The sequence below is a fragment of the Phocoena sinus genome, chromosome 19, assembly GCF_008692025.1.
Source record: "Phocoena sinus isolate mPhoSin1 chromosome 19, mPhoSin1.pri, whole genome shotgun sequence".
In the NCBI taxonomy this organism is placed as follows: Eukaryota; Metazoa; Chordata; class Mammalia; order Artiodactyla; family Phocoenidae; genus Phocoena; species Phocoena sinus.
Window position 1 is genome coordinate 7548107 of NC_045781.1, and position 12154 is coordinate 7560260.

Sequence of the window (12154 nt, forward strand, 5' to 3'; positions counted from 1 at the left end):
GGGGTCTCCCGACACCCTTTTCGGGATCCACGTGCTTTTGTTCCTTGGGGACACCACGCACACCCCAAGCTGGAAGGCAAAGGGGGACAAGCCTGGACCTGGGGCTCAAGGGTACCCCACCCCCCAAGGTTTCACCCTCAAAGAATGCGGTCCTTACACTTCTGTAAGCTGTCAGATTCCCGGGAAAGGAGATGTTATAAAAATGCCGGTTCGCAGCACTACCCCGGCGTGGTGTAAAATGTCTTCCAAAGGATGATCCTCTAGCGGCTGAGAAACCCGGTTCAATTGGCCCAGAGTCCCACCCTCTTGGCCCCAAAGCCCCGCCCCACCTACACTGGTCCCAACCTATTCCCGACACCACTGACCTCCAGCCCAGCCGATCAGATATTATCTGTTGCCCCTCAAAGACCACAAGCCCATGAGAGCAAAGGTGGGATGAGTGTCTGCCCGGCGCCTGGCTGTCAAGTAATGTCTAGAATGAATGGCAGACCTCGTCCCGGAAGCTCTGCATACCTGCATTCTCAGCACCCTTCGGTTCTAATGCAACGCTCACTCCAACCCAGTTAAACTTCTTCCTTTACTCCACCCCCGCAGGCTATGGGTGAAACCAGAACTGAGCCATCCAGGAGATGCCCGGCTCGTTCAGCTGCACGGACAGCACCCTTTCTTCATGCGTTACCAGGCCAGCTCCACCAAGCACCTCAGCTCCACCAACCCCAAGAGATGAGGGGTCCGCCGGCCGCGAATGGTTAAATAATTCATAAGATTACCAACAGCGTATTAATTACAAATAATGAGGGAGGAGCTAGAGGAGATGAGTTTTCCAAACGGGGAACCGGGATCCGCAGCCCCAGGCCCGGGGGTCCGGCCACCCGGGCAGGGCAGCTCCGTAATAAATAACAGAGTCGGGGTCAGGGGGTCAGGGCTGCTCCTGCTTCTTCTTGACAGAAATCCGCTTCTTCCTCGCAGCCAACATCTCATAGAACGGGTCCACGCTCACGGCGGCCCTGCAGAAGGGGCGGGATCCCAGGGTGAGGGCCGAGGGGCCTGGGCCCCCGGCCACCCCCTCCCCAAGGACTCCGGGGCGCAGGCTCACTGGATGGACTTGATCCACTCGTCCTTCTCCTCCTGCGTGGGGGCCGAGATCCGGTACACCATGTGGTTCCCCTCAACCACCCGGCCATCTGCCTCTGTCTTGCAGGCTTTGATGAGCTGCCCCTTGTTGTTGCGGATGTAGAGCTCGAAGCAGTTCTGGGTAGACACGAGACGATGGGCAGCTGGGAAGAGCCAGCCCTGGGGCCAGGGGAGACCCCCCCGACACGGCAGGACGGGGTACAGGGAGGGTCTTACTGGTTTCCGGGGGTCGTCCACCTCGCGGATGCTCAGATTCTCCAGGGGGATGATTCCTCGGGGCTCCTTGTCCTGAGAGAACGAGTTTGACCGGATTCAGACTTCCAGTCTCCCCCCCACCCCCCAGCCCCTGCCTCCCGCAGACTCAGGAGTCCGGCCCCCTGTCCCTCGGCCCCGCCCTCACCGTCGTGTACTCAAAATAGTAGAGGCAGTTGTCCGTGAGGATAAACCAGCGCCGCTTCCACGTCTTCACCCGGCCCCCTGGAAGGGAAGGGGGGTAGGGGGCCTGGGCTCAACAGGGGGACGGGGCCTCTGGGAGGGCGGGGACGGGGGGCGAGAGACAGAGCGAGCACAGGGAAGGTGGGGCTGTCAGGGCCTCGGACAGAGCGATGCGTGGGAAGACGGACGAGCAGGACAAGGCGTGGTGTCTGGGCCCCGGGAACCGGTCCACCCCCAGCCTGCGGCTCTACACTCTCTAAGCCTGTCTGTCGACTCGGGTCAGGGCCCTCAGCCCCCCAGCTATGGGCCCGAGGCCAGGGCAGCCCCCTCCCCTTGTGTCATGTCGGGGAGCAAGGACGGGCCGGCCTTGTACCTACCTCCTGGGGCAGACAGCGAGAAAGCAGGCAGGACCAGGCGAGAAGGGAAGGCGGAAGAATGGGGTGCCCCCGAGAGCCGCAGGGTTGGGGAGGGAAGGGGTGCGCAGGGGGTGGCACAGAGATTGACAGAAACAGCAGAGAAGGAGGGAGGGAGGGAGAGAGAGGGAAGAAAACCAGTTACATCCACATGAGGGAGGAATGGCCTGACCCTCTCCCACCCAGGGAGGCTGAGGACGCCGAGCCGCACTGAGGCGGCCAAGAGCACCTCCCTGCGCCAGTGCCCAGCTCCGGCCCAACCCCTAGGGTGTATCCCAGGCCAGGAGGGCCTTCCACTGCCACGGTGAAGATGTCTCTGTGGGGAAGTCATCCCCACAAGGCAGAAGACAAAACCCCCAGTCGGTGGGCCAAGGTGGGCTTGGGGACTCATGTCAGCACCAGTACAAACTGGCTGTGTGACCTTAGGACAACCGCTTGCCCTCTGTGGACTCCAGTCTAGAGACCCACTCCAGCCCTCACCTTCCTGCTTCAAAGTGACCTGCTTCTGGGCTCCCTGTGATCCCGCAAAGATTAAACTGCAGTAATAATGACTTTTATTAACCATCTTTGTGAATATAACCACCACCGCAGATTCCCTTTCCTGTATTTCAGTGTTTAAGAGGTGCCTTCTTCTAATGACCTTGTGACGTGCTCTGGTCAGAGATCTGGGTCCAAGGCCACCTCTGCCCAGTGGCTGCTGGACAGTGACGAAGCCTCAATCTCCTCATCCAAGAAATGGGAAGGATTCCTACTGCTGGGCGTGGTTTGGAAGAGAACCAGTTCCTCAGGAAGCTGCCCCTCCTGCTTTTCCTTCCCACCCACTCACTGCCAGGGGCACCATTTGGCCTTCCTTGAAGAATCTAAATTCCTCCCAGACTCCGCAGACCCGTTGGCCTTCCTTCGGAGCTGATTCAGGAATCCATCCACCCCAGCAAGTTGTCTGGAAGGAGTGATTCGCATTTTTTATGCACCAGGGACCTGTTACTGTGGCTGGAGAAGCGATTCCTCCATTTAGGAGCAGAATTCCATGCGGCGGGGGAGGCAGTGTGGATCATGAGATGTGAACCGAGCAAAGTCCTGCCCTGACCCTGTGCCAGGCTGGAAGCTTCCTCTGGGCCCTCCCACCGTCTGGGCTGCCTTCAGTCGACACCGGACTATAATTCCTCACCAGATTCTCTGTCTCCCTGGGGCAGTCACTCACTGCTCCTCCATTAAAAAGCCACCGCTGGGACTTCCCTGGTGGTGCAGTGGATAAGACTCCACGCTCCCAATGCAGGGGGCCCGGGTTCCATCCCTGGTCAGGGAACTAGATCCCACATGCGTGCCGCAACTAAGGAGCTCGCCTGGCGCAGCCAAATTTAAAAAAAAAAAGCCACCGCTGACCCTCCCAGGGCACCTACCACAACCAGGTCCAGCTCCGAGCCAATGGCTCTCAACCTGGGCCATGCACTGGAACCACCTGGAGAGCTTTCAACATGACTGATGGCCTATCCTGCCCCCAGCGACCCGACTTCATAAGTCTGTGGACTGGCCATTGTGGTTTTCGGGTGAATCTCTGGGCAGCCAGGGTTGAGAACCACTCCAGTCCTCAGCCAGCTGTACCTGTCAGACCTCTGCTAACTAACCCTGAATTTGCCGGTGCCACGTGTTCCAAGGGTCACTGGCCCCTGCCCCATCCATCCCATCGTGGCCAGGGGCTCCCGATTCACCTAAGCCAGCCTGGGTGCACCCCCGCCTCCCCACCAGGAACCAATCCAACCAGCTGAGAAGTCCACCGGGGTATTCTGAGACCCTTTTCCTCATTTCTGCAGGCTCTTTTCTGACTAAGGGAGATGTTCTGGGGAGGTACGACGCCCCTAGAACAGCCACCACGCTACTGGGCTGATGAGGAGGTAACACACCATGGGGATAAATGCAAGAGTGTCATAGTCGGTCTGCCTCGGACCCCCAAGAGTTCCCTCCAAGTGAGGTAACAGGCTCCCAGGCATCCCAATCCCTTGGGCTATTTTCTGTTCACTACAGCTGAGAGCATCCTGAGTGAACACTCCCCCCCCAGATGGGGACCGGGCGATCTGGGTCTCGGCTGTGTCCTCAGTGCCTAAACCAGGGCCTGGCGCAAAGAAGGGGTTCCGTAAACATGTATGGGTGAACACAAGGGGTTAGGGAACGCTGAATACAAGCCCGGCCCTGGGCTTGGGCCCGGCACACAGGGCTGAACTCATTTTTGGCCCATTTTTCAGATGTGGAAACTGAGGTTCAGAGAGGTGGAATTGCTGGCCTAAGGTCACATAGCGGGTATGTGAGAAAGCTGAGTCCAGAGCCTGGGGCCCACTAACCTCCCCCCTGCAGAGGCAGCCAGCAGAGTCAGCAAGGGACGTACCCAGCTTAAGGAGCCAGCCCTCCCGGTCCGGGTTGAAGAAGGTGTGGGTCAGATCATTCCCATCATCCTCAGGAATCTTGAAGGGCTCATTTCGGATGCTGTCGTAGAGGTTCTGAGGGGCGAAGGCATGGTCAGCAATTCCAGGCTCCTGGGACCCTCCCAGGGCTACCTGGCAGTGGGGAGGGCGCTCCAGCAACCAGGGAGCCAATGAGACCATGGGTGGGACGGCAGATGGGATGGTGCAGGGAGGAAGGAGGCCGGGAGAAAAGGGAAGCAGAAGGCAGAAGAGTGGAGGGAGCCCCAGGGAGGAGGAAGAGGAGGAAAGATTAAAAAAAATATGTGGAAACACAGACATAGGAAGAGCTGCTAGGTTCTGAGAGAGACCGACAGGCAGGTGGAGAATGGGACACACGAAGACCCTGAAAGAGTCACAGAGCCAGAGAGAGACAGAAAAGAGAAAGAGAGACAAGACAGGCAGCCAGAGAGAGAGAAAGAGGAAAGAAATGGACATGCTGGCGTGACCACGCTGTCCACGCGTGAGGCGATGATCCCGGGTGGGGAGCTCAGGCACTGGGAGACCCGCAGGGAGGAGGGTCTGCGGCAGGAAGAGGGACAGGGCTGAGGGCGCTGGGGGAGGGGGAGGGGGGGCCTGACCCTGAGCAGCTCCTCAGGCAGGTCCCCGCCCTCATTGATGCCCCGGTTCATGGCCACGAAGCGCTCCAGGCCCGGCTTGTCCCGGACGTTGGGGTTGTGAAGGCTGGTGTTCAGCATGATCACGGCAAAGGACAGCACGTAGCACGTGTCTGCATTGGACAGTCAGGGGGTGATGACTGGGGCATGTGCGCCCCCAGGACCCGAGAGGTCAAGCCCCCAGCTCCCTCCTTCCCCAGGACCCAGGAGCCTGCGCCCCCACCTGTGGACTGGAAAACCCCCGGGTTGCACAGGCAGTAGCGCTGGGCAAAGGCTTCCATCATCCGATCAATCTTCTGGGCTTCTCCAGGGAGGCGGAAGCTCCAGAGGAACTGCCTGCATCAGAGAGGGGCCGGGTGTCGATGCCAGGACTGGAAGGACCGCCTCCCCACTCTCAGTCCCCGTGATAGGAACTGGCCAATGAGAGCTCCACGCTTGTGGCCAATCTGGCCACTGAGCGTCGGCCATGAGACTTTTGGTGGATTTATATGGAAACACCCTCCTTCTTTCTACTAAGGTTGCTGAACGGGTCTGATGGTTGCTAGGGCCTTCTGCTATCATGTGGGAGGAGGGTCTGTGGCGAGCAATGCCCACACCATGGGGAGCACAATCAAAAGAAAGAGAAAGTTGTCCTTCTGACACCATTTGAGCACCTGGATACAGGTATGCCGGGAGGAAGCCCCACCGTGGACTTTGCTGTCATGTGAAGGCAACCCATTCCCTAATTTTTGTTGCTGTTTTGTTCTGGGTAGGGATCATCACTTGGAAAGAATCCCGCCCTTCCAGCCTCGTCCCTCTCACCTGAGGGCCTGCACCAGATTGAGGTCGGTGAACTCATGCAGATCCACGAAGGCGTGGAGCACTGCCAGGTTCAGCTCTTCCCTGGGAGGACAGGGACAAAGTCACGCGCAGGAAGGGGTGTGGGGAGGTGCGCGTGGGAGTGGACAGGAGGCGAAGGAGTGGGGAGGCTGCGCCCCCTCTTCTGCACAGAGGCTACCCCTGCAGCCGGTGAAAGTTTTGGCCAAGCCCCCATCACAGGCCTGGCACCAGGGCAGGGATACTCAGAAGGCTCTTGGGAGGACTGTCTGCCTCGAGAGCACTGGTGTGGCTGGACCTCTATTCAGTGGGGAGAAATGCAGCAAACACGTGCTCTGCTGGCCATCACCTCTCTCCGATGAGACCCGGGTTCCACAGATGCCCTGTGGAGATGGCCCCCCATCCCCCATAGGTCCATGGACAATCCCAGTGCACCACAGATGTCCACAAAACGATCCCCACAATGCCAGACATCCGGACCATCTCCATGCAGTCCAGATGTCCACAGACAATCCCCAGAAATCTAGAGGTGACCCCCAGACTCCCCAAACAGTCCCTATGCACCCCAGATGCCCACAGACGGTCTCTGTACTGCAGACATCCAGAAAGTTCCACACACCCTAGATGTCCACACAATCCCTAAGCAACCCAAACGTCCAGATGGTCCTGTGCACCTCAGCCGTTCAGACAGTCTCTACACACCCCAGACGCTCACAGATAGGAGGTCCCCATGCACCCTGGATGTCTAGACGGTCCCCGCACATTCCCAACATCCACAGATGATCTCCATGTACCCCAGATGTCCATAAATCCCTAGGTACCCCCGGATATCCACACTTGGTCCCCATACACTCCCAACATCCAATCTCAGGCACCCTACCCTTCTAGGTGGTCCCGACACACCCTGGACGTCCACAGATGGCCCTCATGCTCTCAGATGTCCATGGGCCCCCTGTGCTCCCTAGATATCCACTGATGACCCCCCCACTTCCTAGCGGTCCACATCATTCCCATGCACACCAGTTGTCTACACACCATTTTCATGCTCCCACGCCACCCACAGATGTTCTCCACTGTCCCCAGACCTAAATGGAAGGTCCCCACATTGTCCAGATGTCCACAAAGGTCCCACACCCCCCAGATGCTCACAGATGGTCCTCAGTTCCCCAGAAGGTCCCAGGCTCCTCCAGACTCCTGTCAGCCCATTTTGTCAAAATCCAGTCATAAGGCTGATCTATCAGGGCCTCTTCTCGGGAGGAGTTGGGTGCATGGGGCCGAGGTGAGAAGCCAAGCAGGAGGTGGTGGGGGGGCGGGGAGGGGAAGGGGGCAGGTCTCACCTCTCCCCCAGGTAGTCCCCGATGGCCGTCTTGTTCAGGCCTTCGCCCTTGTACAGGAAGCGGGCGATCTCCTCGGGTGTGTTCTGCAGAAGTTCATTCTCCACCAGGAACTGGATCCCCTGGTGGGTGGGAGCTGGGTCTCAGGGCTGGGTACCAGAAAGCCACGCCCCTCCCCCCACATCCTCAGAAACCAGAGCCTCCAAAGCCACCCCCACCCTCAACGGAGTAGGACCGAGTTTTACTTTCAGGCTTTTCCCAGGTCCTTAAATACCATCCGTCCCACGTCTTAGCCTTTGCATCTACTGTTCCCTCTGCCTTTGCCTGGTTAATTCCAGCCCCCCCGGAAGCAGGGTCTGGCAACGAAGAGCAGCTCCATGAATGTTTGCTGAATGACTGAACAAACTACCATTGCTTTGGACAAGAAGAATAAAGTTGGAAACTGTTAGTAGACAGCAGTCCATCAAGGGCTGTGAGGGCCAAGCCTCAGGCTGGACTAAGGCTTTCTCAGGCTCTCCTGATGCCACGAGGACCACCACCGTGGCTATCTCACTCTGGATCATGGTATCCATATCTAGGGGCTCCCTGAGGGCAAGGCAGGGTCAAACTCTTCTCTGGGTCCTCAGCATTGCCTAGCAGAGGGGCAGGCCCGAGGGAGGCCTCAGGAAACGGGTGTAAAATGAATGACTGAATGAACGAACAAACATCTTTCCTCCACCTGGTGAACACTAACTCATCCTTCAAACCTGACCCGAATATACCCTCCTCAGGGAAGCCCTCCTTGATGCCACCAGGCTTGCTGTCCTGAGTGTCCACAGCCCTGGTACCTCTCTCTCTCTCTGTCATGGCACTCGTCAACCCTCTTCTGTACCCATCTCTGTCCATATTCCCTACCAGACTCAATCGAGCTCCACCTGGGGACTCCAGGTGACAACAGAAGTGGGCCCTAGAATGTGAGCAAAAAGGGGAAGAAGACCCCCCCCCCCCCGGGCAGAAGTTCCAGCCCAGGAACAAATGCAGCCAATATCTGAATCCTGGGATCAGGACCAAGTCCGTGCACCTAAGGTAGACCTTTAACCACCATACTTCTGAACAGAGAGATGCCAGAATCCCCCGTCTGGATGTCTGCCTGGCTGATCCCAGCCCTGTGGCCCCAAGCACCTTTTTGGGGTCCATATTGAACTTCTTCCTGCCCATTGCCATCTTTCGGTTCCGTTGCAAGGTCTTGCTGCAGGGACAGAGAACGGAGGGTGGAGGGTCAATGCCTGGGCATCCCTGGCCCTGGCCTGGCCTCGTGACCCCCAGGTTCCCTGCCCCAGCCCTCACCTGCCCTCATTGGCCTCCAGACCCTCCACCTCGCTCATGGCTTCGCTGAGCTCCTCGCGCAGGCGCTGGATCTCCACCAGCAGCTCCTGCTTCCGCCGCCGGATGTTCTCCAGCTCCATCCGCTCCTCCGGAGTCAGGTCCGGGGGTTCTGGAGGAGGGGATCAGGGGTGGGAGGTCAGTTCTGGGGACTGGGAGCGTGGACTTCTGAAATCTGGGGGAGGACAGGGCTCCTAGGTTCAGGGGCAGGAGGAGAATGAGAGTCCAGCCTCCTGTCTACTGGAAGACGGGGTACAGCCTGGACTCCTCAGTCCAGGGGACGAAGAGCTAGGAACCTAGACTCTTTAGTCCTGGGGGAGAAGGGGACTGGGAGCCTGAACTCTTAGGTCTGTGGGGAAAAAAGGGCTGGAAGCTTGAACTTCGGTCCATTACTTGAAAGGAGGCTGAGGCCTTGGTTTTCTGCCTCCATTCTTGGCGAGGTAGCTGTGGATCTGGGTGTCCGGACTCCTGGGTCCATGGAAAGTAACTATGGCAGGCGAAGCTGATGACAGCTTGCAAGAGTTGAGGAAGGGGGCGGGGCATCGAAGGCCCCCGTCCCCGCCTTAGCGGAATCTGTAGCCCCCAAGATCTCTCCTCACCCCAGCGTCCCCAAAAGCCCCCTCCCCTCTCCCAGCAGGCACTGGGCTCGCCCGGCCCCTCCAGAGGGAATGGTTCCTCCCCGGCCTCGCCTCCGCCGCTCCCACCCCCTCCCGCTGCCACCGGAAACAGGCTCGGCCCAAACAATGGCCTGGAACGCCCCACTCTCCTGCCCCGCCGGAATCCCGTCCCGTGCCCCACAAAAGAGAAGCGACGACGGAGCCGAACAGCTTCGCAGGGCGCGCGCCGGGAAGAACGCTCGCGGCAGAATGCTGGGGCCGAAACGCTCCATCTGCTCCCAGACGGCCCCGCCCCTCCCCGACTTACCATAGACACCGTCCTCCATGGCGGCTAGGAAGGCCCGCGGGGAGTCCGGGGCGGTCCCGCCGGTCGGGCCTGGATCCGCGTTGGCCCGCGGGCTCGGGTGAGCCCGCTCAAACGCCCCGGGAGCCACCGCCGCCTCCTCAGCGCCAGTCCTCAGCGCTGAAAAGACTCTCCCTTCGCCAGCCAACCGCCCCGCCAGTAGGGACCGCCCCTCGTTTTGACACCGCCAAATCCACGGCGGGCCCTCTCGTCTGCTCCGCCTCCGACACCGAAGAATCGCCCTCCAGGGCCAATAGACGCGCAAGGAGTAGACGTAGCAATGTCCGGCCGGAGGTAGACGGTCTGTGGGGCCAATCGAAGTGCGAGCAGGGGCCGGGCCCCGCCTCCGAAACTAAAGAAGGCTCTTGGCTGGCTTGCTCACCAATGAGAAGCCTCGGAAAGGAGTTGCGTGGAGGTGGGACTAAGCAGAAGCAGAGAGAACTACGCCTGCGCAAGGGCTCTGGGCCCTAGGATACCAGGTCAACCGAGCCCCGCCTCTAGCAATACGTTGCTAGGGGGCGGTCCTCTGTTGGGCTTGTTGCCAGGGGGCGGGGCCACGAGCCTCGGTTATTTCCGTGAGCCACACCTCCTAGCCGGCCCAGCTGGCTTTTGACTGCAGCGGTTGCCACGCAACCGGGAGTAGCTTTGGCTCAGCTTTCTTTTGGCTTCCTACCTCCGGGTACTGGCCCCTCCGATCTCCAGACCCATTTCTTACCCTCTCCCTTGACCTCCCCATCCACCTCAGCCTCTTCAGAGTCAAGGAGTGGTGAAACAAAAGACTTATTTTTTTCTTCCAAATGCTGCGCTTTTTAGTCTCAGTCGTGGAGAATGGGACAACAGAGGAAGGACAAATACAGTGAAATCACAGGCTCCGCCTTCCTGCCTCAGGCTGCCTCTTAGTTTCCTCTCTCTCTCCCCAAAAGTCCTCCCCTTATTTTAGCATCCTTCTCCGCTACAATTCCCCTTTCCTCAGCATCCTCCCACCTCTGATTCCTTCCCTCTTCTCAGAGTCCTTTCTGTCTTCTGTGACTCGCTTCCCCCTCCTCTCATACTCTTGCTCTTAAAATCCTCCCTCCTCTCCAAGTTCTCTCGCATCTGAGGACACTTCCCCTCCCCCACCTTTCATTCCCATTCCTTGCAGGCAAAGCGCGGGCAGGGGTCTGGCTCGGAAGGAGATATTGGGCACCCCCGAGACGGGCAGGTCCCTTATCAGGTCTGAGGTGGTGTCTGGGCCTGGTCCTCACTCGCCTTCCCTGAGCTAGGCAGGTGGGGACACATTCCGGGCCAGGACCTGGTTAAGCTGACAGATTAGCCACGGAGCCTCCTAATCCCCTCAGTGACCTTTACGAGTGGCTCAAGCTCTGCCCTCCCTAGCAGGAACCCAGGTTGCACCAGCCCTGACCCCACTCTCTCTCCTTCCAAACAGAACCCTTTTCCTGTCCCTTCACCCCCAACTTAACACCCTTCTTCATGCTTGGGTTTCCTTTGCCCCCGATACCTACCCCAGCCACCCTGAGTTGGGATAGCAGCCAGCTAATTAATCCCATCCGGTTATTATGTGGGGATTCTGCAGGATAAAGGGACGTGGGGAAACCAGAAGGGGGGACCTGGGTTGATGCAGCACTGGGGCAGGCTGATGGGTAATGACAGTGCCTGCCCTCTATCCTGGGACACAGGGGTGGGAACGTGTCCTCCCTGGCACTGGCTCCTTCTGCGGCTGGCTTCTAGCCTGCTGGGCACTTAGGTAGATAGCAGCATGGGCAGGGGCCAGATCCAAGGACCTGTATGTACCCCAGAAGCACACTCCCAGACACACCATTCTATCACAGGGCTCCCAATGATCTAATCTGGGGGACAAGTCTCCCCCTAAACACATACATTCCCCTGACATTCAGAGGTACCTCCTCCTTCCCCTGCCCCCAAGCTGGACCAGAGAGGAGGTGATTCTGGCCCTGAGCCACAACCCTCCCTCCCCCTTGCCTGCCCTGTCATTCAGACATCCAGGTTCAGACCTGGCCTCTGAGAGCCTCTCCCATCCCTGTTGCCCCCAGAAGACCAGGCATTCCAGCACCAGGGAGAGCTGGGGTATCTCTAGGACCCTCACCCCCGTCCAACGCTCAGTGAAGTGAGGAATCATCCTCGGGGAAAGGCCCTTGGAGAACTTCGAGTTCCAATACCTCGTTTTTACAGATGGGGAAACTGAGATGAGGAGAAGGGCGTGATTTGCTCAAAGTCACACAGTTAGTTGAGGCAGAGCTGGGGTCTAGAGCAAAGCTTCCTGGATCCTTGTAAAGCACTCCATTCCACTAACTCAAGCTCAATTTCTAACCCTACTGTAGGAACACAGGAAAAAATAGATAGATATCTTTATTTATATTATATATATATATAATACACATATGTATAACATCTTTAAGAAATAGACACACATCAACATCACTAGGTGGAAGATTCCAGAGCACTGCAGACTCACCAGCCTTGGGCCTCTCCCTTCCCTTGCCCAATAACTAGCCCTGTCACCCACAGGGTCTCATCCGAGCCCTCACCTTCTAGGTCAGCCCAGCAATGCTGCCCGTCAAGTCCCGAGTCCACCTCCTCAAACTGCCAAGTTCTAGGAGCTGATTAGAACT

At 58.4% G+C, this 12154-nt stretch overlaps 1 protein-coding gene across 4 annotated transcripts; it reads right to left on the reverse strand.

Annotated features, from left to right (window-relative positions):
- Window positions 1-558: 558 nt before the first annotated feature.
- Window positions 559-9701, reverse strand: CYTH2 (cytohesin 2). 4 transcript variants are annotated; one of them, XM_032613656.1, is made up of 12 exons: window positions 8958-9115; window positions 8529-8676; window positions 8364-8430; window positions 7206-7324; window positions 5854-5934; window positions 5276-5388; window positions 5017-5165; window positions 4363-4474; window positions 1535-1611; window positions 1351-1422; window positions 1097-1251; window positions 559-1007 (listed from the first exon to the last, which is right to left on the reverse strand). In XM_032613656.1, exons 1-12 carry the CDS (start codon window positions 9040-9042, stop codon window positions 920-922), a joined length of 1266 nt encoding a protein of 421 aa, XP_032469547.1. In that variant the 5' UTR covers window positions 9043-9115; the 3' UTR covers window positions 559-919. The 4 variants fall into 4 exon arrangements, with proteins under 4 accessions (XP_032469547.1, XP_032469548.1, XP_032469550.1 ...); XM_032613657.1 differs by lacking the exon at window positions 8958-9115 and adding an exon at window positions 9489-9701 and having other exon boundaries at window positions 742-1007; XM_032613659.1 differs by lacking the exons at window positions 559-1007; window positions 1097-1251; window positions 1351-1422; window positions 1535-1611 and adding an exon at window positions 1956-2733 and having other exon boundaries at window positions 8958-9122.
- Between the last annotated feature and the right edge of the window lie 2453 nt (window positions 9702-12154).